This window comes from Gorilla gorilla, chromosome 15 (assembly GCF_029281585.2).
Source record: "Gorilla gorilla gorilla isolate KB3781 chromosome 15, NHGRI_mGorGor1-v2.1_pri, whole genome shotgun sequence".
Taxonomy (NCBI): Eukaryota; Metazoa; Chordata; class Mammalia; order Primates; family Hominidae; genus Gorilla; species Gorilla gorilla.
This window is the reverse complement of record NC_073239.2, coordinates 67,851,349-67,879,254: the sequence shown is the minus strand read 5'-3', so window position 1 is coordinate 67,879,254 and position 27,906 is coordinate 67,851,349. Positions and strand designations below refer to the sequence as shown.

At 42.4% G+C, this 27,906-nt stretch overlaps 2 protein-coding genes across 2 annotated transcripts in view; one reads left to right on the top strand and one right to left on the bottom strand.

Moving 5' to 3' along the window:
• The window catches only part of PYGL (glycogen phosphorylase L), a 39,924-nt gene extending 22,460 nt beyond the window's left edge, over positions 1-17,464 (top strand). Inside the window, exons 6-20 of the mRNA XM_019010137.4 lie at positions 1,375-1,486; positions 1,820-1,902; positions 5,389-5,532; positions 5,764-5,856; positions 6,529-6,675; positions 7,001-7,164; positions 7,696-7,810; positions 9,553-9,654; positions 10,384-10,531; positions 10,651-10,709; positions 10,815-10,956; positions 12,582-12,789; positions 13,728-13,862; positions 14,346-14,412; positions 17,126-17,464. Of these exons, the coding sequence (XP_018865682.1) occupies positions 1,375-1,486; positions 1,820-1,902; positions 5,389-5,532; positions 5,764-5,856; positions 6,529-6,675; positions 7,001-7,164; positions 7,696-7,810; positions 9,553-9,654; positions 10,384-10,531; positions 10,651-10,709; positions 10,815-10,956; positions 12,582-12,789; positions 13,728-13,862; positions 14,346-14,412; positions 17,126-17,290 (1,884 nt within the window). The 3' untranslated portion in view covers positions 17,291-17,464. The remainder of the gene's footprint in view (positions 1-1,374; positions 1,487-1,819; positions 1,903-5,388; positions 5,533-5,763; positions 5,857-6,528; positions 6,676-7,000; positions 7,165-7,695; positions 7,811-9,552; positions 9,655-10,383; positions 10,532-10,650; positions 10,710-10,814; positions 10,957-12,581; positions 12,790-13,727; positions 13,863-14,345; positions 14,413-17,125) is intronic.
• Positions 17,465-17,710: 246 nt separating this feature from the next.
• The window catches only part of ABHD12B (abhydrolase domain containing 12B), a 33,129-nt gene continuing 22,933 nt past the window's right edge, over positions 17,711-27,906 (bottom strand). The window contains exons 10-13 of the mRNA XM_031001895.3: positions 20,777-20,859; positions 19,215-19,293; positions 18,489-18,607; positions 17,711-18,342 (exon numbers count right to left, since the gene is read on the bottom strand). Coding sequence (XP_030857755.3) covers positions 18,315-18,342; positions 18,489-18,607; positions 19,215-19,293; positions 20,777-20,859 — 309 coding nt within the window. The 3' untranslated portion in view covers positions 17,711-18,314. The remainder of the gene's footprint in view (positions 18,343-18,488; positions 18,608-19,214; positions 19,294-20,776; positions 20,860-27,906) is intronic.

Below are 27,906 nucleotides of genomic sequence, written 5' to 3'. Positions count from 1 at the left end.
CCAGAGACTTTTATCTCTTAATGAAAGATATTTAAATGAGGGTGATTTATTACTTTGAGGTCGCGGTGATCATGAAAGTATGACTGAATATATGTGATTGATATGGGCCATAATGCTTCATTCATTCACAATTCAGCAGACCAAATTAAAGAGATGCATGTTTAGGTTTCAATCCTGCCATGACTGTGACCTTGGGCAAGTCACTTCTCTCTCAGCTTCAGCTCCCTCATGTCCAAAATAAGTGGGTTGCACTAAATGAGATCCAGCATCCTCCAGTTCAATTATTCTGTCATTCTCCTTCCTTCGAGCTTGACTCTGATGAGGCCGGGAATAAAAATGAATGATTTCTCACTTGAATTTTCGATGCACTGTGAAACATAGCTAATCTTCCTCTTCTCTATTTCAGTGACTGTCACAAAGATCAAGCGAGATTTTCCAAAGCTTACCTCTTAGACTCAACTCAGCTAATTATCAGCTGATTTGGCAGATCACTGTAGGAATCACTAAAATAACTCCTTATGCAACTTTAAAAATCTAGCATAGCATTTTAAATATTATACGAGATGTTATAGCTTCATAAATTTCCTATTCCATTTATTTTCATCATACTTGAAATCAGATCACTAAAAAACCTATGCAAAACATATTCTAAGTGCTATTTTTTGGTGGGTACAGATTCACATTGTCACTTTGTTTGCATATCATATTTTATTATTATTAGAGCAATGGCTTTATCTGAAACATGAAAGATAAACTTTTTTGGCTGGGTGCGGTGGCTCACGCCTGTAATCCCAGCACTTTGGGAGGCCGAGGTGGATGGATCACGAGGTCAGGAGATCGAAACCATCCTGGCTAACACGGTGAAACCTCGTCTCTACTAAAAATACAAAAAAATTAGCCGGGCATGGTGGCGGGCACCTGTATTCCCAGCTACTCGGGAGGCTGAGGCAGGAGAATGGTGTGAACTTGCAGTGAGCCGAAATTGCACCACCGCACTCCAGCCTGGGCAACAGAGCGAGACTCCATCTCAAAAAAAAAAAAAAGATAAACTTTTTTGAATACCAATACCATATCATTCCATTCCACTGCATTTATATCAGGGCAAGGGCACATGGAGATTTAACATAGAAATACTGTAATGGACCATCAGTGTGGATGGTTTCAGTCACTAGATTGTACCAGGTGGGGGAGGAACCACATGTTCCTCTAATACCCTCTGCAGCCCTGAGACCCTCTTCTTCATTTAGGCCTCACACAATTTAAGTTGGTAATGGAGCCAGGAATAGAATTCCATTGCAGTCTCCCAGCCCCTTGTTCAACCTATGTCATCACACTTGGGAAACAATGAGCAGCTGCTTCTGTTTAATCCCACAGGTGGTCCTGGCTCTGCCATATGACACCCCGGTGCCCGGCTACATGAATAACACTGTCAACACCATGCGCCTCTGGTCTGCTCGGGCACCAAATGACTTTAACCTCAGAGACTGTGAGTACAGCACAGGCCTTGGTTTCTTTATGCGTGTGCTTAATCTTTTTGATTGGTAGTTAGAACCAAATTGAGCTTGAAACAAACAAAAAAGCCTTGAGTTTCTGATCTGAACTTCAGTGACTAAGCAGGCGTTGTATGGAGGAAGTAGGGAGGGCATTTTTAAAGCAATTCTCATGTGAAGTCCAGCATGACGGTGTGTTGAAATCCTTTGGGATTTTTAGGAATTTTAGGAATCCCACATGACACACAGCACAAAAGCCAGTGAGATCAAGAGGTTTCCAACAACAATGGCTGGTTTCTCTATTTATTGTTTCTCTAACTTTCCCCTAGTTAATGTTGGAGACTACATTCAGGCTGTGCTGGACCGAAACCTGGCCGAGAACATCTCCCGGGTCCTCTATCCCAATGACAATGTGAGTGATCAAGGTTGCTTTCTTAGTGGCAACAGAAGCAGCTTATTTCACAAGAGCCTGTTCAGTAACCTATAAAACACATTTAATATTGATGTTTTTCCATGTGCAGAACAAGCCCCGTATTTCTTCCTGAATTGTGTAGATTTCTCCTCCCAACCAAGTAAGGAAAACAAATCTGTATAGTGCATGAAATCAGAATTGGTATTTTGCCCTTGATTAGTGACCCCATCACTAATTGGGAAGTTCTAGAGATGTGTTTTAAAACAAAACCTGGATATAAGAGATGAAGTAAATCACTGGTGAAGCACTGCTTCCTTTCCAGATAGAAATTTTATCTGCAAAGTCAGAAGTCACTGAATATTTTCTGCCTCGCCTCTTCTCTCACTGACTAGGCTCTTTCTGGTCCTCTGCCCTGATGCTAGATGGAGTCAGAGACCCTGGGGCAGACCCATGAACAAACATCTGTTTCTTCTGCCACTGACTTGTATCTTTTTCTTATAGTCAATTATTCTAATTGTATTGTAAATATAGCTTAGTTAAAAAAAAAACACTTGGGGCCAGGTGCAATGGCTCATGCCTGTAATCCCAGCACTTTGGGAGGCTGAGGCGGGCAAATCATTTGAGGCCAGAAGTTCGAGACCAGCCTGGCCAACATGACGAAACCCCGTCCCTACTAAAAATACAAAAAAATTAGCCAGGTGTGATGGTAGGCACCTGTAATCCCAGCTACTGGAGAGGCTGAGGCAGGAAAATCGCTTGAGCCTGGGAGACAGAGATTGCAGTGAGCCGAGATTGCACCACTGCATTCCAGCCTAGGTGACAGAGTGAGACTCTCTCAAAACACACACGTACACACACACACACACACACACACACACACACACACACCACTTGGAACTGGATCTCAGATAACTGCTATTGATTCTTAGTTGTTTTAAATATATGTAACTCTAAACTTCTCTATGGGTAAAATCATTTTCATGAAGCTGTAATGATTTTTTTAAAGTGGTCTCAGAAGCAATAAAATTAGCACTCTGCTTTACAAAGATGGCAGAAGACAAGGATCTTAGGGGGACTAGGACATAAATAGTCCTTAATACCAGATGTCCACCTGGTGTTAAATCATAATCTCTCAGAAGGGAAGATGATTATGTGGATTTTGCTGGAGCATTTTTAGGAACCTAATGGTATATGCTATTATTCCTTTGTGGAAAACATTGTGGCTTCAGTACATTTCAGAGAAATCTCTAACCCAAAAGCAAAAAGTTATTCTATGTCAGGGTCAAAGGAAGAGTTCTTCCAAGTCTGGGACCATACTGCCAACCTAAACCCGGTCTGCAGGGGCTTGAAATTCATCCTCCTGTCTTCAGTAAGGACCAAAACTAATTTTACTGGGAAATAATCGTCTGCAGTAACTGACAATATATACTAAGTTAGCATGGGGTAAAAAGTTGACTAGATTTGTTGGGTAAAAGGGAGTTCTCAGGATCATGTTTTTGTTCGTTTGTTTGTTTGTTTTTAAGAGTAAGCTGATAAATCCTTTTGTACTGTAATTACAATAACAAATTCATTCTTCTCCTCAACTTGGCCATAGCCCTGGCATAGGTCAGTGATTATACTTTTAAGTATTAGGGAGTTCAGAGCCCCAGATATTCTATATGCAGACCTCTATGCTCATATTCATTAGTTTTAATAAGACTCTGGTCCAAGGCTTACATTTGGGGGGTGGGGTGCTCATCATTTTAAAATTTTTAATTTTAATAGTTTTAGGGGTACAGGTAGTTTTGGTTACATGGATAAGTTCTTTAGTGGTAATTTCTGAGATTTTACGCACCTGTCACCTGTGCACCTGTCACCTGTGCACCTGTCACCTGTGCACCTGTCACCTGTGCAGTGTACACCCAATAAATTGTCTTTTATCCCTCAAGTCCCCAAAGTCCGTTACATCATTCTCATGCCTTTGCATCCTCATAGCTTAGCTCCCACTTACAAGTGAGAACATACGATATTCGGTTTTCCATTCCTGAGTTACTTCACTTAGAATAATAGCTTCCAGCTTCATCCAAGTTGCTGCAAAAGACATTATTTTGTTCCTTTTTATGGCTGAGTAGTATTCCATGGTATATATATGTCACATATTGTTGTTGGTTGATGGGCACCTAGACTGATTCCACATCTTTGTAATTGCGAATTGTGCTGCTATAAACGCGTGTGTGTACATGTGTCTTTTTCACATAATGACTTCTTTTCCTTTGGCTAGATATCCAGTAGTGGGATTGCTGGATCAAATGGTAGTTCTACTTTTAGTTCTTTAAGGAATCTCCATACTGTTTAACATAGTAGCTGTACTAATTTATATTCCCACCAGCAGTGTAAAAAGTGTTCCCTTTTCACCATATCCGTGCCAACACCTATTGTTTTTTGACTTTTTAATTATGGCCATTCTTGCAGGAGTAAGGTGGTATCTCATTGTGATTTTAATTTGCATCTCCCTGATAATTAGTGATATTGAGCATTTTTTCATATGTTTGTTGGCTGTATATCTTCTTTTGAGAATTGTCTATTCATGTCCTTTGCCACTTTTTCATGGGATTTTTTTTTCTTGCTGATTTGTTTGAGTTCCTTGTAGATTCTGGATATTAGTCAAGGCTCACATTTTTAATAGAAGTTACAGTTTTTAATTCTACGACCAGGTAAAGACAGGGCAGCTCCGTGATCTATAAAAATCGAAGTGTGATGGCTCAGGGTCAGGACCATTTCTTGGTGACATTTACACGGTTGAGGTGACCGACAGCAAATCTATGTGGGAGGAACTTGGAAGCTGGCCACCATCATGGCCTCTAAGGCCTCCACCCTGCACATCATGGCCTGGCTGCAATCCTGTCTCGCAGTCATGTAGGGCATTCTCAGCTAGTCGTGGTTCTCCACATGGTCCGTGGCTGCCAGTGCTTCCTGATACGTTGCCTGCCAGGAGGAGGGTGGTCATGTGCTGGTTGTGCTCAGCTGCAGGAACTGGGGATAAGGTCGGAGGCCAAGTGTCCTCAGGCTGTCATTAACCTTTTCCTTCACTTCTTCCCTGCTTCCGAGTACTTGGTACTACCAATTCCTGAGCCTTGGGGAGCTCCAATGTACACACTGAGTTGCTTTTTGGCTTTTCCCCACTACCAGGTCAGGATTTGGCTGTCTTGGATCTTCTGAATCACTTACCGCTCATGCATCTGTTTTTCAGCCTCTAAAAGGTTGTTGCTATTGTCTTTATCCCAACCTCTTTATCTTTTATCTGTATGCCTTTAGAGAATCCTTTTACTGCCATTTTCATGGGGTCTCAGGAAAGAGCAAAGGCTCACAGTTTGGCATTCAAACCACCACCCCTCAGCAGATGTCCAATGGGCCTTAGTCTTAAAGTTCCCAGTGCAGGAGACACCAGTCACATTTTGGCCACACCTACAATATGAACCATTTTTATTCTATCTCTCTGGCTTGAAGTTTTTCGAAGGGAAGGAGCTAAGATTGAAGCAGGAATACTTTGTGGTGGCTGCAACCTTGCAAGATATCATCCGCCGTTTCAAAGCCTCCAAGTTTGGCTCCACCCGTGGTGCAGGAACTGTGTTTGATGCCTTCCCGGATCAGGCAAGTATTTAGTCTGTGGATGCAGTTAGGGTCCACTGAGGGATTGACTGGGATTTCCTATCAGATTAATTCCTCTCTCTCAGTGCTAAAAACGTTGAGCAGAAATAGTGTGCATCAAGCCTTTCATAGAAGGTGGGCATATCATCCAGTGCTTTCTCCAGATGTGTTAGGACAAAGAAGCCAGACCCTGAGCCACCCGTTGCCTTCATGTTGATGTCTTTCCCCACCCAGGTGGCCATCCAGCTGAATGACACTCACCCTGCACTCGCGATCCCTGAGCTGATGAGGATTTTTGTGGATATTGAAAAACTGCCCTGGTCCAAGGTCTGGATAGTTTGGCTTCTTTTTCCTTTAATTAACCAGAATGGCTGCAGTTGAAAGACTGCCAAAAACTCCCTTTTTAGTTTTTCAAAGTAAGTTATTGTTGCTAACTTTCAACAGTTAAAGGTATATTTTCCCTGACGCTGACATTTTCCATCCTTAGAGTTTTATAGGGAGTAAGACTATAAAATAAATGAGTACATTCCTAATGGGACACAAATCAATAGCTGTATTAAGGCTTATATTGTGTTTACCATTTTTGTGTTGAAAAAGATTAAAAATTAAATTATCTAACCTCAGAAGACAGCTAATTGAGTGTCCCCATAGCTTTAGAAGTCAGCATTTTACATACTTTGTACTTGCTGAGAGCACTATTTACGTTTTTATCCCTCAATCTTTGTGTATTTAATAAGTGAAAGACACGTAAGGATAGTAGATAGATTGATCAGAATGCTGTCTTAAGTTTCACCAGTAGCTTTACAAATGGCTTCCCCCTCACACCCAGAACATGTTTCTATTATCTGGACTATTCAGGAACTTAGTGGAATTGAGTGCTCTGACTATGCACACTTGGAATTGTCCTATTGCAGACAGGGCAGGGTTGAAGAAGGGTTTGGCCCGTGCAGTGGGGTGCCCACCTTCAGGGCAAGCAGCTGACTCCTTCCTTTCCCCCAGGCATGGGAGCTCACCGAGAAGACCTTCGCCTACACCAACCACACAGTGCTCCCAGAAGCCCTGGAGCGCTGGCCCGTGGACCTGGTGGAGAAGCTGCTCCCTCGACATTTGGAAATCATTTATGAGATAAATCAGAAGCATTTAGATGTAAGTCATTTTGAGAGATTTTCTCTGTTCATGAGCATAAGGTCTTAAGGTGTTACAGATGGCTACAGTGTTCCCTCTTACCAAACATCTTTCAATCATTGATACAGCAAAAGTACTCAAGTCCGAATGGGGCTCCAGCAAAGGCAGCTTTTTGAAAGTGCTGAAATGGAGGGATGGCACCTCTGTAGAGCTAACTCAACCCCTCCCCGTGGTAGTGAAGTTTATATTGAGTACACCGAAGATTTTGCTTAAGACATGAACAGCGTTATCCCAATGTTGCATTAAACCTGAGTGACCAGCAAGGGCTTTCTCTTCCTTTGGCTAGAGAATTGTGGCCTTGTTTCCTAAAGATGTGGACCGTCTGAGAAGGATGTCTCTGATAGAAGAGGAAGGAAGCAAAAGGATCAACATGGCCCATCTCTGCATTGTCGGTTCCCATGCTGTGAATGGCGTGGCTAAAATCCACTCAGACATCGTGAAGACTAAAGTGTGAGCCTCCATTACTCTGGCAGTGGGTCTGACACTGATCCATTAATGGAATGATGCTACTAAATGCAGGGTTGCACTTAGGGATGAGGAAAGGCCTTGTTCAAATGTTTGAAAGTATTTTCTTCTATACAAAAAACTCTTCTCTAAAAAAAAAAAAGAAAAGAAAAGGAAAGAAAAGAATGCTTTCCTCTCAGAGCCATCTTAATTCTAGACATAGGAGCCAAAACAAACAAACAAAATACCAAAAACGATTCTACTGAAAGTGTAGTATATATGTCAGTGTGAAGAAGTCAGATGGAAGTGACTAGATTTGGAATTTTTCTGGTAATTCTTTTGAGTTGCAAATGAAGTTCTATTTAAATGACAGCTATGGCTGTCAGGCTGTCAGCTACTGTCAGCCTGTCCCTCCACCTTTATTTAACCTTTCTAAGCCTGCACTTGGCTTCTTGAATATAACTCCGAACTTCGTCCAGTATGCAGGACCCTTTGCCGTTTCAGCCAAATTCAGTGATGTGTCTCCTCCGTCTCCAGATTCAAGGACTTCAGTGAGCTAGAACCTGACAAGTTTCAGAATAAAACCAATGGGATCACTCCAAGGCGCTGGCTCCTACTCTGCAACCCAGGACTTGCAGAGCTCATAGCAGAGGTAACTGGGAAGTGCTGAGAGGAAAGGAGGCCTGACTCGAATGCAAGAGGCATATGACTATACTTGTAACTTGTAAATCCAGTCTGCAGCAGGGCTGGCTTCCTCAGCATGTGGTTTGTGCAGTCACACAGGGCTCCATGCTGGGTTTAATTCTCTGCTGTAGTCATCTTGAAATTATTTATTATTATTATTATTGAGACAGAGTTTCACTCTATCACCCAGGCTGGAGTACAGTGGTGCAATCTCTGCTGACTGCAACCTCCACCTCCTGGGTTCAAGCAATTCTCCTGCCTCAGCCTCCCGAGTAGCAGGGATTACAGGCACACATCACAATGCCCAGCTAATTTTTGTATTTTTAGTAGAGACGGGGTTTTACCATGTTGGCCAGGCTGATCTTGAACTCCTGACCTCAGGTTATCTGCTCCTCCTTGGCCTCCCAAAGTGCTGGGAATACAGGCATGAGCCATCACACATAGCCGTCATCTTGAAATTCTTAATTTTTGAACAAAAGGTCCTGCAAATTATGTAGCTAGTTGCAGCTAACAGTATTCATAGGACACTCACATAGAAGATGGTTTTCTCTAGTAAAAGAGGATAATAAGGGCGTGGTGGCGGGCGCCTGTAGTCCCAGCTACGTGGGAGGCTGAGGCAGGAGAATGGCGTGAACCCGGGAGGCGGAGCTTACAGTGAGCCGAGATCGCGCCACTGCACTCCAGCCTGGGCGACAGAGCGAGACTCCGTCTCAAAAAAAAAAAAAAAAAAAAAGAGGATAATAAAGCTCATATAAATAACTAACAGAACCTGGGTTCCTGGTCACTCTTATAAGTAGATTTCCTGTTTTTAACACTTTAATACCAGTGAAGCTGGCCGGGTATAATGGCTCATGCATGTAATCCAGTGCTTTGGGAAGCCTAGGCGGGAGACTCACTTGAGGCCAGGAGTTTGAAACTAGCCTGGGCAACATGAGACCCACCCCCACCACCACCACCCGTCTCTACAAAAATAAAAAAAAATTAGCCAGGTGTTGTGGCATGCACCTGTAATCCTAGCTATTCAGAGGCTGAGGCAAGAGGATTGCTTGAGCCCAGGAAGTCAAGGCTGCAGTGAGCTATGATCACGACATTGCTCTACAGCCTGGGTGACAGGGTGAGATCCTGTCTCCAAAAAAATTAAATAAAAATAAAAATAATTTTTAGGCCGGGTGCGGTGGCTCACGCGTGTAATCCCAGCACTTTGGGAGGCCGAGGAGGGCAGATCACGAGGTCAGGAGATCGAGACCATTCTGGCTAACACAGTGAAACCCCGTCTCTACTAAAAATACAAAAAAAAATTAGCCAGGTGTGGTGGCAGGCACCTGTAGCCCCAGCTACTCGGGAGGCTGAGGCAGGAGAATGGCGTGAACCCAGGAGGCGGAGCTTGCAGTGAGCCGAGATCGTGCCACTGTACTCCAGCCTGGGCGACAGAGCGAGACTCCATCTCAAAAAAAATGAATAAATAAATAAAAATAAATAAATAAATAAAAATAATTTTTAAAAACTGCTGAAGCTACATTTAAGATACTAGCAAAAGTGTTCTTCCCACATAGACTTTATAGACTCTTCTTTGAGTCAAACTATCCCATGTTCTGTGTGATATGTGAACTACACTGTGGTAGGTGACAGAGAGAAATACTGACAGAAACTGCCCATTTGGACTTGATTACCATCCCCAAATTGAAGTCACCTTTTCCTTTGAATTGAAAGAAAATTGGAGAAGACTATGTGAAAGACCTGAGCCAGCTGACAAAGCTCCACAGCTTCTTGGGTGATGATGTCTTCCTCCGAGAACTCGCCAAGGTGAAGCAGGTGAGCCTTCCAGGTGTGGGTCCCCTCCTGGGCACTCACTGTGAGAGTTTATCCTGTAGTTTTTGTTTGTTTATTTTTTGAGACAGAGTCTCGCTCTGTTGCCCAGGCTGGAGTGCAGTGGCACGATCTCGGCTCACTGCAACCTCCGCCTCCCGGGTTCAAGCGATTATCCCACCTCAGCCTCCCAAGCAGCTGGGATGACAGGCGCCCACCACCACGCCCAGCTAATTTTTGTATTTTTAGTAGAGACAGGGTTACACTATGTTGGCTAGGCTGGTCTCGAACTCCTGACCTCAAGTGATCCACCCGCCTCGGCCTCTCAAAGTGCTGAGATTACAGCCATGAGCCACCACGCCCAGCCTATCCTGTAGTTTTTAAAAACAGACCACCCAGCCAGGCGCAGTGGCTCATCCCTGTAATCCTAGCACTTGGGCAGCCAAGGAGGGTGAATCATCTGAGGTCAGGCATTCAAGACCACTCTGGCCAACATGGTGAAACCCCGTCTCTACTAAAAATACAAAAATTAGCCAGGCAGTAGTGGCGTATACCTGTAATCCCCGATAGGATAATCGCTTGAACGTGGGAGGTGGAGGCTGCGGTGATCTGAGATCGTGCCACTGCACTCCAGCCTGGGCAAAAGAGTGAGACTCTGTCTCAAAAAAAAGAAAAACCGGACCACCCAATGCTTCTAGGCCAAAAGAGCTCTGGCACCATGCACTGTCTCAACAGGAGAATAAGCTGAAGTTTTCTCAGTTCCTGGAGACGGAGTACAAAGTGAAGATCAACCCATCCTCCATGTTTGATGTCCAGGTGAAGAGGATACACGAGTACAAGCGACAGCTCTTGAACTGTCTGCATGTGATCACGATGTACAACCGTGAGTCAGCCCTGTAGCCAACAAGCCCCCTTGCAGGTGGAAGCAGCAGACTCAGCATAGGTCTCACTGCCCTGACCGTCAGCTGTCTTCCATTTCATCCACTTCTCCATCTTTTTCAGGCATTAAGAAAGACCCTAAGAAGTTATTCGTGCCAAGGACAGTTATCATTGGTGGTAAAGTAAGTTGAATCTATTCAATGGGGACTTGAGGGCTCTAATCTCTTGCCATTCTTCTACTTCATCATGGCTGCCTTCTGTCAATGCGTTTGACCTTCTTCCCCAAGGCTGCCCCAGGATATCACATGGCCAAAATGATCATAAAGCTGATCACTTCAGTGGCAGATGTGGTGAACAATGACCCTATGGTTGGAAGCAAGTTGAAAGTCATCTTCTTGGAGAACTACAGAGTATCTCTTGCTGAAAAAGGTACTACCCTCATTGCAAAATATGCAGGGGCCAGGGCAAACTCTAGAGATTACATGGTATGAAAGATGGGGCAGCCAACCTCCAGGAGCTAGTAACTTAGGATAGAAGGTGTCACTCTTGTGCAGAATAAGGGCCTACAGTAAGAGGTTTTAAAGTGACCCAAGTCACAATGAAATTGATGTCCTGGAGTCAGTATCACAGGATTATACTTGCAAGTCCATTTTCTTCCAAGCCAGTGAGAGCTATGTGCTGGGGGAGGCAACCCTGAGGTTTCAGCATCATTCAGAACCCGCTCTATAAAATAGAGGAAAGGTCTTCAGTTCCCAGCCCCAGTTTTGCAAGAGAACACCAAATCCCCAGTGTTCAGATATTCCTTTGGTCACCCTGTGAGAAGAAGGGCTGTCACTTGCTCTTGTAGCAATAATAAATGAGGGCAGATGTCAGGCTGCCAAAGCACAAGGCTTAGATGTGCCTCACATGGGCACTTCAGCATCAAGCATGATGCTCCCATATGGGGACAGCCAGATGGGCAAGAAGCCAGTGTCCCTTTCTCTTCCACTGGGACCTTTGGTTATTTGGGTCACAAGCTCACAGAGCACCATCCACATGCAAATGCCCAACTGTGTATTCACCCACTTCCCAAACTGAAAAGGTAGAAAGGGAGCTTTTTCTTTTTGTGGTGTTTTTAGGTCCTCTGATGTTACTGTTTAAGAACTCTCTGCATAAAGAGAAAAGAGCCAGGTTCCTAGGGATGCAAAAGAAGATACATCTAATCCACAAATAAGCTCTCACAGTAAAGCAGAAAAGTGGTCCTGACCTTTGTAGTCAAAGGAAGTGCTTCAGGCAGCTCTAATTTGCGTGCAAATCAGCCTGAAAGGTCAGAGGCTAGATGTCTAGCCCCAGGCACACCTCAATTACGTGTGGCTTATTTCCCTGCAGGGAAAGTGGAAGGAAGGAGGTGAGAAGTAGAAGGAATGCAGACAATCCAGTCTCCTCAGGTTGCCAAAGAGGAGTCCTGGAGGGACACTCTGAATGTTATGGATCAAGAGAGAGAAGTTCAGCCTGGGCAACATAGGGAGACCCCATACATACAAAAATTTTAAAAAATTAGCTGGACGTGGTGGTGCTCGCTTGTAGTTGCAGCTGCTTGGGAGGCTGGGGCAGGAAGATTGCTTGAGCCTAGGAGGTCAAGGCAGCAGAGAGCTGTAATTGCACTACTGCACTCCAGCCTGGGTGACAGAGTGAGACCCTGTACCAAAAAAAAGAAAGAAAAAAAGAAAAATTTCAATATATTTTATAAAGTAGAAGAAATAAAAATAAAACCGTAACAAAAATTGGAAGGAATAAAAGGAAGAAGAGAAATGTAGTATCAATGTTTGTCACAGTCAGTAGATACTCTTCAAAGTTTATAGCTCGAGAAAGATACAAGCATATAAAATGGACAAAAGTGGTTGCCTGAGTCAAGGGGAAAGAGTGTGATCTGCCTTCTAGACCATTTGAATGTTTATCTTAATGTGCATGTATTACTTTAATTATCAAAACAGCCCAACTTAATAAATGCTTCAATACAATACAAGCAGATCTAGACAGACAAAATTACTAATTTTAACTTACCTTTCTTGCAGTCATTCCAGCCACAGATCTGTCAGAGCAGATTTCCACTGCAGGCACCGAAGCCTCAGGGACAGGCAATATGAAGTTCATGCTAAATGGGGCCCTAACTATCGGGACCATGGATGGGGCCAATGTGGAAATGGCAGAAGAAGCCGGGGAAGAGAACCTGTTCATCTTTGGCATGAGGATAGATGATGTGGCTGCTTTGGACAAGAAAGGGTAAGAGAATAGCTTCTCTTTGCTAGGCAGGACCGCCCCTCCCCCCTAGAAGGTATGTGACCTCAGAGGGCTTCCTGCCCACACCGATATCCCACTGAAGTTGGATCACATAAGAGGTGGCAGCAGAACATCCCCCACGATGAGGCAGGAGAGCCTCCTGGCCACAGATTAATATTATTAAACCCAGCAAATAAAAGTACAGACACATGGAGGAGTTGCTATTTGTTATCGGCCATTGCAGAGCTGGCCTCAAAGAGCTATTTTTCCTCCATATGTATGATTTTTACTTTGATCAAAAGATGAACCAGTTTCTAGTTGGAAGGTTGCCTATAATTTAAATCATGATCTAGTGCTCCTTTAAGATATCAAAGAAATGCACTAAAATGTGATAGAGAATAGATACGGGTGTACAGAAGTAATTGGAAACATTTATTTTCACTTAATATCTGGATGGGTTTATTAACCTGAGTTCAAGCACAAAATAAAGAGTACTGCCCAAAGAAGTAACATTTGGAGGATGTTGAATATACTTCCTGACCCTTGGAAGTCAGTTTCACTCAGTAGCAACAACTTTTGAGAATCTGTGGATCCAAAAAGCAACTGATCTACTTAATACAATGTTCATTTAAAGCCATAAAGTCTGCTTTGAAATGGACCTTGCTGTATTCTACCACATCAGACTCTTGATCTGTGACTAGAGTTTTCATTATCTATTGTTCTTAGTGTCTTTGGTTATAAGGAATCAAATTTACAGGAAGAAAAACTTACAGATCTAGTTAAAATTATATATACTCATGGTGAAATCTATAATGACTTCTTTGAATGCTAGTATTTCTGAATGTATTTTTTCACAGTGAATGCAGTGTCTAGTGTGTTGTTAATCACACAACACAATAACAGAGCCTTTTTTTTATCACCCACCCACCCCTACCCCACAGGTACGAGGCAAAAGAATACTATGAGGCACTTCCAGAGCTGAAGCTGGTCATTGATCAAATTGACAATGGTTTTTTTTCTCCCAAGCAGCCTGACCTCTTCAAAGATATCATCAACATGCTATTTTATCATGACAGGTGAGTTCCCATAAGAAGATGGTGCTATTTGGATCATGAAAGGGGGACAAGAAAATCTTCAACCAACCAACTCTAAAACCAACAAGAAAATCTTAAACCAATCTTAAACCAACTTAAACCCACTCATGTAGATTAGCATAGATTAGCGTGATCTGCTCAGGTAATTTAGGCTTGGGGAAAAAGTTAGATATTCTCCACCAACGATGCCAGTAAGGTTTAAGAATAACACACACAAATCTGGTTCTCTTTTTCTCCTTCCACTGATATTCCCAACTTCCAAATGCATCCAAGTGATGACATTCTCACATGTGAGAACCATAAGAAGGCTGAGGGCTGGTTAAAAGTCTTACAAACAGAAATATGAATTTGGTAAATCAGCCATGCCTGATATTAAGCAAAAGATGATTTTACATGGAATTTTAGCATATATCTATTAATGAAGATTTTGACTGTTTTTTTCCTCTTCCACTCACAAAATAAAAGGTTTAAAGTCTTTGCAGACTATGAAGCCTATGTCAAGTGTCAAGATAAAGTGAGTCAGCTGTACATGGTGAGTAAATTGCCAAGATTTATAAAGAAAACCAGTTTACTATGATTCATTAAAATGTGGGTTTTTTAATTAAATGCAAATATCAGATCCCCATGTAATATCAGATCCCCATTAAGCAATCAAAAAAAAAACAACAAAAACAAACAAACAACAACAACAAAAAAAAAAAACCTTGTCTTTTCCCAAGTTCAGGCCAAGGTTGAGATTTGACATTTCAGCAGGAGTTGTAATTTTTTTTTTTTTTTTTTTTTTTTTGAGACAGATCTCGCTCTGTCACTCAGACGGGAGTGCAGTGGCGTGATCTTGACTCACTGCAACCTTCACCTCTCGGCCTCCCAAGTAGCTGGGATTACAGGCACGTGCCACCACACTTAGCTAATTTTTGTATTTTTAGTGGAGATGGGGTTTCACCGTGTTGGCCAGGCTGGTCTAGAACTCCTGACCTCAGGTGATTCACCCGCCTCTGCCTCCCAAAGTGCTGGGATTACAGGTGTGAGCCACCATGCCCAGCCAGTTGTAAATTTTTTAATATCCAAGTTTTTTAAAAGTCACAAATAATTCAATATTTATTGAGCACCCACTCTGTAGCAGACATGTCCTGGAAGCTAAGGAAATAAAGCCTCAGAGGGGCATTAGGCGTCTTTTTTATGCCGGGCACTGTGCTGGCACTGAGAACACAGCATGAGCAAAGTTGAGGTCTCTCCCTCCCTCCCCTCCCTCAAGGAGCCTGTTGAACATCGAGATTCTTAACCAGAGGTACACATCAGAATCACCAAGGTAGCTTCATCATAGTACAGACGCCAGCCCCCGCACTGAGAGATTCCTTCCCAGTAGTGGGTGGGGTCATCAGTATTTGAGAAACCTGCCATGATGATTCTAAGGCTAAACCATGGTTTTTTAAGATAAGGACTGACCCCTATTCTCTGAAAATTGCAAAATAGGTACCTCTTCTGGACTTCTCATGGAGGGGGCTGTATCAATAGAATATAAATTTGTAGAAAGAGAAAGGTGTTCATAATTGAATTTTTAAAAAAAGAAAGAATAAGGAAGACAACACTATACTGAGGGAAAAAAAAGGGATGGGTACAGCCATGTGAATAAGCCTCCGCATGCAAAGTTATACGCTTTATCAAACAACTCTCTAGCTGTGTTTTGTAAATATGTAAAAAGGTTGATCATCTCTGATAGGAGAGACTTTTAGTGAATTTCAGATACCCTAGAGGAATGGATACTGGAGGGGGCTAGCTCTGTGCCAAGACTCCAGGGTGGGTTTTACTAACATTTCTTTCTACTCCTTTCCCAAGGCAGATAAAAGGGTAGTTCCTACAGTCATCCTAAATGTCCCACTGGGATTTTAAAAAGGATCATTCAACGCCTGTGCTGCTTTACAGCCCTTATCTTCTAATAGAATAATGGCCAGTCCCCCAGTGGCATACAGACCAGAATAAGTTCAAGTTAATGGCTACAAACAAGCAGGGCAGTGCTAGAGCTAAGCTCAGGGGCTCACTACCTGCTTCCTGTACATTGGAGAGAAAAGCCATATACAGGCCGCAAGAATGCAAAGACACAGGGAAGAGAATGGCCACCTCAAGACAGATCAATAAAACAGCACAGGAAAGAAAAATATGAACAAGGGCAAGGATAAATGTGAATGTCTCCTCTGTTAAAATTATGGCCCAAATCCAAAGGATGCTCATCTAGAAACCCAGCATTTGATTCAGTCTTTCTTGTTCATTAGTGCAAATTGCAGCTTTTTACTCTTAACAATGATTGTACTGTTGAGACTTAGTAAACATGACCCATATGGCTGGGAAGTCTATTCATTATCCATTTAAATAGTTAAAGAAAATGAAGAGAGAAAGCTTTTATCCTCCTCTTATTACAGGAAGCTTCCAAAGTCTGAATAAACAAATTTCAGATGCTGTTTTGCTGTACCTTAAGGAATGATGGTAGTTTTAGTCTTTCTTGTAAGCATTTATAATGCATTGATAACATTTTTGAATAATGTTCTGTTCACTTCCAATACACTTTTAGAGTTCCTTACAAAATTAAGAGGCTATAAAATAAATTCCTTCTTATCATATTCTTTTATATAAAAATTATGAGATTTTGATATATTTTTATTAAGGATAAAGACTCAATTGACCCTGTTTTGAAGCCCCAGTGGAGTGTTGGGACTCAGTGTAAGCCTACTAGGGTGCGTACCTTCAGAAAGAACAAGAAAAGCTAAGTAGGTCAATAAAGCCTCTCATTCAATTGTTTGCCTGCATTATAGCTAACATTTTAGAGTAGTGTTTTTCAAACTCTATGAGCCATAGGATAAGTCTCTTGACATGGCATTTAGCAGACAATGGATTCCTCCCCTATAGTTTAAAGGGAAGTATCTTCATTCATAAGAAAGCATGGGAAATATGGCTTACATGCCAAAACATTGTAACCATAGCAGGAATTGCCAACTAGGCAATGTACATCCATGGTTTCTCTTAGAGTGAAAAATACCTTTTTTTCATTCCTAAGAGAATTATACTCTAAATATGAGAAAAGTGCATTCTATTCTACCTCTCAACAGACAAACAAGAATGTTTGTAATTTACTATAATTTATTCCTGTCATTTTCCCTCATGAAATGTGTTTGGATGTGCTTGGCTGATGTTTATTATAAAGCTCACTGCGTACTGGGACTCTGGGCTGTATATGCATATGTTGTTTACAGAATCCAAAGGCCTGGAACACAATGGTACTCAAAAACATAGCTGCCTCGGGGAAATTCTCCAGTGACCGAACAATTAAAGAATATGCCCAAAACATCTGGAACGTGGAACCTTCAGATCTAAAGATTTCTCTATCCAATGAATCTAACAAAGTCAATGGAAATTGAACTCTAGAATGTCTCTAGAAAACATAGCTTCTTACTGAACTTGAACATTTTTACAACATTCACTGGTTTTTGTTTTGTTAGCTAATAATCTATAATAGTTGAGTATCTCTGGGAATGGGGAGGGAAATTATATGTAATAGAGCTTAAAAATAAAGTGTCAATTTCCAAGGGCTACATGAGTGCTAAAACTTATTTTATAGCAAATCTAGTGATGCTTTGCTACTGCTAGGATTTACCCCAAAACTAGTCATAAAATTAGAAAACTGCTTAGAACTTTCAAATGCCATTTAAATGAACTAAACTAAAATACAAAAAACTTAACTATGTAGAAGCAACTTTCTTACACTGCTATCTGAGTCCAAACCAAAGACCAATGTCTTAGTCCCTGTGGGCCACTAAAACAAAATGGCATAAACTGGGTAGCTTATAAACAACAGAAATTTATTTCTCACAGTTCTGGGGGCTGGGAAGTCCAAGAGCAAGGCACTGGCTGATTCAGTGTCTGATGAGGGCTACTTTGTGGTTCATAGATGAAGGCTTCTCACTGTATCCTCAAATGGTAGGAGGAGTGAAGAGCTCTTTTGGTCATAATTTATAAGGGCACTAATCTCATTCATGAGAGCTCAGTCCCACCTCCTATTACCATCACACTGGTGATTAGGTTTCAGCATAATTTGGGGGGGCAGGCCCAGATATTCGGACCATAGCAACTACCTTATTCACAAATATCCACAGAATGTTTGATAACTACATATTTTTAGATAGGATCTAGATTTTACCAAATTCTGGTTCTCCACAGTGAAGTTTCAGCATGTTTTACAAAGTAGATTATGATAAGCTAAATAAGAACATTCCATACTGCCTAACATTCGTACTTTCTGTTGTTAAAATGGCAAGTGATTTGTAGAGAAGTCAATGGCCTCAGCTCATCCGACCAGCCCAGTACAATTTTACATTAAAACAATATACATCACAGGTGGTGTTTGGACCAAGTCTTCATTGAAGATTTCCACTCCTCCCAGACTCATGACCACTGCTTGCTCAGGAAATCTCTGTAGAAAAAGGACCCAGATCAGCTCACACCCTTTCCCTACCTAAATAAGCAAAATATTATACATTTTCATGTTGTGGCCTAAGTAAGCCAGAGCAGCCCTAATTGCCTTGAAGGGCAACATACATTTAGCAAAGCAACTCTTACCTCACGGTTATTAACAGTGTGGGGCTTTTACAAAGCAGGTTGTGTTGGAAGCCAGGAGGAAAGATAACCATCTTGACCCTCTCTTTGTTCCTGTATGCATTGCGTGCAATTTCATAGAGCTGCAAGGGACAGAAAGAGACTCAAAGGATGGCCATTCAAAGCTGTAGATTTTTCTAGTCCAATTTCCCTAAAAGTGTACAGAAAGAGCTAACTTGGGGAGTTTGTTCCATTAAGTCAGAGACAGAAAACTCTCCATGTCCCAGTTGCCTGTCTCTATAGCTAAAGATCTGAATGCTGCTCAGCTAATATAGAATACTGATAAAACCTCATCCTTCCCTGCTTGAACCTCCCTGCAAAATGCCAAGGAATTGCTATGGACCCACTCTAGTAGAAGTTTGTTTAAAAGGAAAAAGTCTGCGTCTTCCATTTTAGAGCCACTACAGTAGAGACGACATGGAGGTTCCCACAGCAGCCTGGGATACCCTACACTTGCAGCTCCACACAATCCAGATGAGGAGCCAGGCTCTGCCACAAACACTCCTTTGAGCTAAGTAGCCAAGGATGCTGATGCCCATTTTATAAACCTATAGAAGCTATTTAGGGGTGTAGAGAATCTCCTATAATGTCAGAGACCCTCCTTTCGGCTCTAATCAAAGTTTGGCTGAATGAAAAAAAAAGGTGAAATGAGTATAGTATATTTCAGTCAGCATTGAGCCCTTAGTTTACCTTTTTCCCATACTCCAAAGGCACTGTCCTGTCATCCTCTCCATGTAAGATGAGAAGAGGAGAAGAAAGGAATTTAACACTAGGGACAAGTAGAAGAAAAGCATTCAGTTAAAGAATTATACATTGAGATTTCTCCTCTTCTAAGTTAGAGCTTTAGCAAAACATGAGGCCTGTCTAAATTACAAGAAATTTCTTTCCTTCCTTCCAAGGAATAACAATATCATACATTTAAAAATTTCACATAGTCACATAGTAGCTTTTTTTCTCCATGCAAGTTTCCCTCTCTCCCATTTACTCATGCAATTTAACTGGCTGTTTAATTAATTTACTTCTGCATGATTTTTGGAAATACTAAAAAAAAAAAACAACAACACTGAAACACTGATTTTGTACAGTGTTAGAAGAACCTTATATTCTTCTTTACTCCACCTATTTTGTAACATCTGAAATATTTTATTAAAAGACTAAAAAAGAAAACAAAACTCAAAACCTCAATAAAACAAAAACTATGACAGAATCAGAGACCTCTTTGTAGCAATTTGTTTACTTTTCTCCATAAATGTAGAGGATGGACACGCAGTTAACAGGTCTGATTAGCTTCCCGGTCAACCCCCTAGTTTGCTAATTCAAAAGGGCTATGGCATGAAGAATGTCTTGTCTCCCACTCCAGTTACTTTCTCAAGCAATGCTTCCCTGTCCCCCCAAAATTCTGATACCCATCCATCTCTGCCACAGTGACTCACTGACACCCCTGAGAATGTTGGATTTTCTCAAGTGTGTTGACATAGAAAAATATATTGACAACTGTCTATTTGGAAGCATTCTTAAATTTGCTAACTGTAACAGGCTAACTTGATAAATTCTAGTCATTGGATTTGCTGTCACATCAGTAAGGTGGATGGTAGACAAGTTTTCATTATATGGGGAAAAGGGCCTAGAAGTCAGAGATGCCTCAAGAAATGTTAGGCTGGTTTTTTGTTTGTTTGTTTGTTTTACAGGATGTCACTCTGTCACACAGGCTGGAGTGCAGTGGCACAATCACAGCTGACTGCAACCTCAACCTCCCAGGCTCAAGTGATCCTCCTACTTCAGCCCCACGTGTAGTTGGGATGACAGGCACGTGCCCCCACGCCTGGCTAATTTTAAAATTTTTTGGTAGAGATGATGTCTCCCTATGTTGCCCGGGCTGGTTTCAAACTTCTGGGCTCAAGCTATCCTCTCACTTCAGCCTCCCAAAGTGCTGGGATTATAGGCATACGCTAACACTACCAGCCCTTTAAAAGGTCTTGATAGGCTATAGATATACAACTTCGTTTATGAATTCAGAGAGAGTACTGAATTGGTGAAGTCATTGAATTAGACATGAGGAAAATAGCAAATACTAAAAATTCATAGATACTTTACCCAAATCTTAGTGCCCATCTAAGAAGCGCAGAACAATATTCTAAGAATAAGAATGATATTCAGGGTGTCTCATGTTACCATCCAGTAAGTCACGTGATAGTTGCCCCTAGAATCCTTTGGATACAGTAATAATGCATGTCTTTTCATCATTAACTTACTTTTCATCATTAGGAAAGACTATTTTGTCTTTTCTCAGGGCATCCATAAGTGTACGTAAAAATCCTGGAATGTTCCGGTAAATCTATTTTTAAAAAAGAAAAAAAATTAATATCTGCCCCATAGCTATGCCATTTGTTATATAGTCTTTCACTATGAACCAGGGTAACACAGAGAGTAGTGACTCTCTAAATAAGGTAAACTTCACAAAAAACTTTTACGATTTAAAAAGTAATGCACGTCGGGAATTTGGAAAAAAAGAAAGGGATGTAGAAGAAACAAAGCACACATAATTCTGCCATCATAGACCATCATTGTTAACATTTTGTTTTCACTTCCTACAAATGGCACCACTAACTCTTACTTCTCCATATAGAAGCAGTGGTATGCAAAACCTAAAAATTGCTTCTACTGTGAACATAACTGGTTTAGCTGGTGGACAGAATATTCTGATTAGTCAAAAATTCTGATGAAAATATACAATACATAGAAAATTGATTTTAGAGAATTTGAACATTACAAACTTTTGAATATGATTTAATATGCCAATGCCTTAAAAGACATTTTAGTTTTTAACAATGACCGCAGGATTACAGATATAACAATGCTCACTCTAGACATACTAAATTTGTTGTTTAATAGCAAAATCTAAGAAATAGAATGCTAGCTAAATCCACTTTTACAATGTTTTGACTCACAGAGTCAACATGTAAGTTAGTTTATATGCCCTAGAAATATCCATTTTATCTGGAAATAAGGAGTAAAGGATAAAAACTCTGAGCAATATTGCACCTTTCTCACAAACTTTGAATCCTGCCTCCAAAACTATATCCCAAACCCATTCATTTCTCCCCATCCCCACTATCACTTAGCCTAAGCCACCCTTCATCTCTTGCTTATACTAAGCTGCAATTCCAAGTGGCTCCCTGCTTCTGCCTTCACCCTTCCATAATCCAGTTCCCACAGGAAAACCAGAATGATTATTTTAACGTGCAAATCAGATCGTAGCACTCTTTCGCTTAACACCCTCCAAAGGCAATTGGATTAAACCTGAACGTGTCACCTTGGCCTCCAAGGCCCTGAAGAATCCGGCGGCTTCCTGCCTCCCTCTCCAGCCTCATCTCCTATCATTAAGCCCCTTCCTGTCCACCTCCTGGCTCTGCTGCCTTCTGCTTCTGGAACATGTCAGGCCTGATCCCACCTCAAGGCGCTTGTCTTTACTTTTACCCCAGCCTGAGATCTCTATATTTTCCCATCAGCTGGCTTCATCTCAGGCAGGTCTCAGCTCAGATGCTATTTCTTCGGAGCTGTTTTCCATAACCAGCTATCAAACCTTGCCCCCACCACCCAGTCATTCTCCATCACATTATTTTGGTGCTTTCACAGAACTTCTCACTGTTGGATTTCTTTTTTAATGTATTTATCTTCTATCTGTTTCTCCATCAACAATATGAACTTTGTAGGTAAATGGACCACAACTTTCTTATTCCCTGTGGTGTCCTCAAAAAGTAGAAAAGTTCCTGGTACATAATAGACACTTGATAAATATTTGCTAAAGACAAAATGAGTCTATTGTGCAAATATCCCTGGCGTACATTTTGTTATTATCTGTCATTTTCATCTTAGTATGATTGAATTTCAGATATTACTTATTTTATTTATTTGTTTGTTTATTTTGAGACAGGGTCTCAGTCTGTTGCCTAGACTGGGAGTGGGAGCAGTGGCGTGCTCATGGCTCACTGCAGCGCTCAAACTCCTGGGCTCAAGCAATCCTCCCTCCTCAGCCTCCATAGTAGCTGGGACTACAGGGGTGTGCCACCACACCCGACTAATTTTTTTGTGCAGAAGGGGTTTCACCATGTTTCCTAGACTGGTCTTGAACTCCTGGGCTCAAAGCCATCTTCTGGCCTTGACCACCCAAAGGGCTGGGATTACAGGCATGAGCCACAGTGCCTGGCCCAGATTTAAGGTTTTTTTTTTCTTTTTTTTTTTTTTAGACAGAGTCTCACTCTGTCGCCTAGGCTGGAGTGCAGTGGTGCAATCTTGGCTCACTGCAACGTCTGCCTCCTGGGTTCAAGCAACTCTCCTGCCTCAGCCACCCAAGTAGCTGGGACTACAGGCATGCATCACCACGCCCAGGTAATTTTGTATTTTTAGTAGAGATGGTGTTTCACCATGTTGGCTAGGCTGGTCTCGAACTCTGACCTCAAATGATCCGCCTGCCTCAGCCTCCCAAAGTGCTGGGATTACAAATCTTTGCAATAAATTTGCAAAGAGGAAAAATAAGCAAAGTACTATACATTTTCGTGTTGTGCCTGAGAGAGGAGGGGTAGAGGGGGTAGTAAATGGGACATGGCCAAGGGAAGGAAATAGGCACAGAATAGGGAGGCTGGACCCAATAAATACAAACTTCTGCTTCACAATTTTTTAAAAAGAAAAAGAAATTAAAACTTGCCCGATGGCTATAATGTCATTTGTTAATAGTCTCCTACTATGAACTGTAATAATAGAATAGAGACTTTCTAAATAGAATAAACTTAAATACAATTTTTCTGATTTTAGAAAGTAATTGATGTCATTTTAGGGAATGTGGTAAGGAAATGGGTATAAAATAGGTAAGCCAGTGCCACTAAATACAAATTGCTGCTTCATAGTTCTGGCTTAGGCCTGCTATTCCCCCAGGAATCTCCTTGGTTTTTGGTTTTATTTTGTTTTGTTTTTTTGAGACGGAGTTTCATTCTTGTTGGCCAGGCTGGAGTGCAGTGGCACGATCTCGGTTCACCGCACCTCCGCCTCCCGGGTTCAAGTGATTTTCCTGCCTCAACCTCCTGAGTAGCTGGGATTACAGGCACCTGCCACCACGCCCAGCTAATTTTTGTATTTTTAGTAGAGACAGGGTCTCGCCATGTTGGCCAGGCTGGTCTTGAACTCCTGACCTCAGGTGATCCACCCGTCTCGGCCTCCCAAAGTGCTGGGATTATAGGCGCGAGCCACCGTGCCCAGCTGGAATCTCCTTGGTTCTGTGGGATTTGTCTGGCCTGAACTTTTTGGCCTGGTCTCATAGCAACTGATCTGCATTCAGGTGTGCTCTGGACTTCCTGACACAACCTTTCCTTCTCTTTCTTCTCCCTCCTCTTCCATGTTAAGGGCAAGATTTCTTGTTTTGTTTTCTCTTTTGTCTTCTGGTACTCTCACCCCTGGAATTAAGACTCCCCTGAGGAGAATTCAGTAAGAGAAGTCCTTCAGCAATTCATCTCAAATTCTGAAAGAGTAGGAAGAAAGCAAACCCCGGTCAATCTACTCTCATTATTCCTCATTCCCTTCCAGCCAGGAGTGCCCTTTGAGACTCACAGGTCATACCTTCCCCTCCAGCCTAGACCATGGCAATGGGCTGTCCTAATTGGTCTTCCTACCTTCCTCTCTCTTCTGTAACACCACCAGATAAACATCCTTAAAATACCAGTTATATTAAATCTGCTGTTACAAAGCTTTGGGCATGCCACACTATCTACTGAAAACAACAACTAGACAGCAAGCCCATCCACATCTGGCCACAATCTTTCATTCCAAACCCTGCTCAACTCCAGTCTATCTGCCTGCAATTAGAAGATGTAGGTTTGAGTCTCATTTCTTCTTCTTATAAGATATGTGACAATTAGGCAAACCTATAGGTCTCCATTTCTCTCATCTCTAAGTGGAAGCAATGATGACAAACTCAGAGAGTTGCTGTGAGGATTTAAAAGAATAACGAGTGCGAAAGACTTGTGTGGAAGTCCTCTATTAACTCTCAGGCAGTTTATAACATAGAACAGCCCCATTCCTGCCAGGGGTCTGAGCTGACATTCACCTGTGCCTCGCTCTGTTTCCTAACTGCTTTCCCTCACCTTCAAGAAAGCAGCTTAGGTCCAATAGGCTGTGAAGTCTTCATTGGCCACACCTGTGAGCAAAGCCTCTCTCTTCTGTAATTCTCCCTGCCTTGAATTCTCCCTGCCTTTTCCTGCCATACATAACACTGTAGCCTAATTTGTAACAGAAAGAGGGACGGAAAGGAACAAGTATTTGTCTAGTGCTTACTAGCAGCTGGGTACTTTACATACATTATCTTACTTAATTCAATCTTCACAACAACCCTGTGCAGTGGTCTTCGCCAACCCCTTGGTAAAAAAAATGGGAAAACTTAGGGAGAAACAATTTACCAAGGTCACAAAGGGTATGTGGCCAAGGACAGATTTGAACCCAAGTCTGAGTGGCTCCACAGCCCATGCTCTTTTCCACAACATCATGCTGCCTTTCGATTCTGAGTAACAAAACTGATTCCAAAGAGACCCGTAGAAATCCCTGTTGTTACTTTATACCTCCTATTTATGTCCTGTTGAGATCAAGTGATAGAAAAACATATACCATGCAAACACTAATCAAAACAAAGATATACAAATATTGGACAAAGTTGACTTTAAGTCAAGAAGCAATATTGATCACAAAAAAGGTGGACATTTTATGATGAAAATGATGAATCCACCTGGAAGATAAGAAAACTAAATCATAGGCTGGGAATGGTGGCTCATGCCTGTAATCCCAGCAGTTTGGGAGGCTGAGGCAGGTGGATCACCTGAGGTCAAGAGTTTAAGACTAGCCTGATCAACATGGTAAAACCCTGTCTCTACTAAAAATACAAAAAATTAACCAGGTGTGTTGGCACATGCCTGTAATTCCAGCTACTTGGGAGGCTAGGGCAGGAGAATAGCTTGAACTCAGGAGGCAGAGGTTGCCGTGAGCTGAGAACATGCCACTGCACTCCAGTCTGGGCGACAAGAGTGAAACTCCATCTCAAAAAAAAAAAAAAAAAAAAACTAAACTAAATCATAATATTATTAGGCTTATGTATCTAACAACATAACCTCAAAAAAATTAAAACAAAAATTAACAGTACTAAAATAGAAATAAACCATTCCACAATCATGATGAGGTACTTTAATAATCCTCTTTGAGTAACTGAAAAAGCAAGCAGTCCAAAAAACCAGTAACAATAGACAAAATTTTTTCATGCGCATCTGTGTGAAGAGACCACCAAACAGGCTTTGTGTGAGCAACATGGCTGTTTATTTCACCTGGGTGCAGGCGGGCTGAGTCCGAAAAGAGAATCAGCAAAGGGAGATAGGGGTGGGGCCGTTTTATAGGATTTGGGAAGGTAATGGAAAATTACAGTCAAAGGGGGTTGTTCTCTGGTGGGCAGGGGCGGGGGTCACAAGGTGCTCAGTGGGGGAGCTTCTGAGCCAGGAGAAGGAAATTCGCAGGGTTAATCACTAAGTTAAGGTGGGGCAGGAACAAATCACAATGGTGGAATGTCATCAGTTAAGGCGGGGCAGGGCCTTTTCACTTCTTTTGTGATTCTTCAGTTACTTCAGGCCATCTGGGCGTATACGTGCAAGTCACAGGGGATGCGATGGCTTGGCTTGGGCTCAGAGGCCTGACATTCCTGCCTTCTTATATTAATAAGAAAAATAAAACAAAATAGTGTTGAAGTGTTGGGGCGGTGAAAATTTTTGGGGGGTGGTATGGAGGGAGAATGGGCGATGTTTCTCAGGACTGACAGGTAAAATGGGGGAATTGTAAGGAGAGTTTATAGGCTTTAAAAGGCCATGCTGTAGCAGGCGAGTGATAACAGGCTTTAATCTTTTTAAAGCGTGCTGCGGGACGGGATATTGGCGTTGAGTGGGGTAAGGGTGATTAGGTTTTAATGAGATGGTAAGGGGTGCATGATCGGTCGCCAAGGAGGGAGTAGAGGTATCTTATACTTGTGGGTTAAGGTGGGGGGATAGAAGAGGAGGACTCAAAGGAGGCTTTGGATTGGGAAGAAGGGCGGCAATGAGATGTAGCTGTAATCCAGGAATAGTCAGGGAAGCAGATAATTTAGTTAAAGTGCCTCAGCCTAATAAGGGAACTGGGCAGGTGGGGATAACTAAAAAGGAGTGCTTAAAAGAGTATTGTCTAAGTTGGCACCAGAGTTGGGGAGTTTTAAGAGGTTTAGAAGCCTGACCGTCAATACCCACAACAGTTATGGAGGCAAGGGAAACAGGCCCTTGAAAAGAAGGTAATGTGGAGTGGGTAGCCTCCGTATTCATTAAGGAGGGGGCGGGCCTACCTTGCACTGTGAGAGTTACCGGAAGCTCGGCGTCCGTGATGGTCTAGGGGGCTTCCGAGGCGATCGGGCAGTGTCAGTCTTCAGCTGCTAAGCCGAGAAGATCTGGGAAGGAGTCAGTCAGAGAGCCTTGGGCCAGAGTTCCAGGGGCTCTGGGAGTGGCTGCCAGGTGAGTTGAACAGTCCGATTTTCAGTGGGGTCCCACAGAGATGGGACGCGGCTTAGGAGGAATCCCAGGCTGCAGGCATTCCTTGGCCCAGTGGCCAGATTTCCGGCACGTGTAGCAAGCTCCTGGGGGAGGAGGTTCTGGAGGAACGCCTGGCCGCTGCAGTGCAGGCGTTTGGAAGTTCTTGTGTGCTGGAGATGTGGCTGGGGTTTGTCTCACAGTGGAGGCAAGGAATTGCAACTTTTTTCTATTATTGTACACCTTGAAGGCGAGGTTAATTAAATCCTGTTGTGGGGTTTGAGGGCCGGAATCTAATTTTTGGAGTTTTATTTAATGTCGGGAGCAGATTGGGTAATAAAATGTATTTTGAGAATAAGACGGCCTTTTGACCTTTTAGGGTCTAGGGCTGTAAAGCGTCTCAGGGTTGCTGCCAAACAAGTCATGAACTGGGCTGGATTTTTATATTTGATGAAAAAAAGCCTAAATGCTATCTGATTTGGGATAAAGAAAAAGGACCATTAACCTTGACTATGCCTTTGGCTCCAGCCACCTTTTTAAGAGTAAGTTGCTGGGCAGGTGGGGGAGGGCTAGTCACGGAACGAAACTGTAAGCCGGACCAGGTGTGAGGAGGGGAGGTGATAAAAAGATTATAGGGTGGAGGAGCAGAGGCTGAGGAAGAATTGGGACCTAGCTCGGCCTGGCGAGGAGGGGATAGGTCAGATGGGTCTGTAGAAAAGGAAGATTAGAAAGACTCAGCGACGCTTGGGGTTGGGACTGAGGGGACAGGCGGGAGGGAAAGAAGAAAGATTTGGGATGAGTTGCACTGG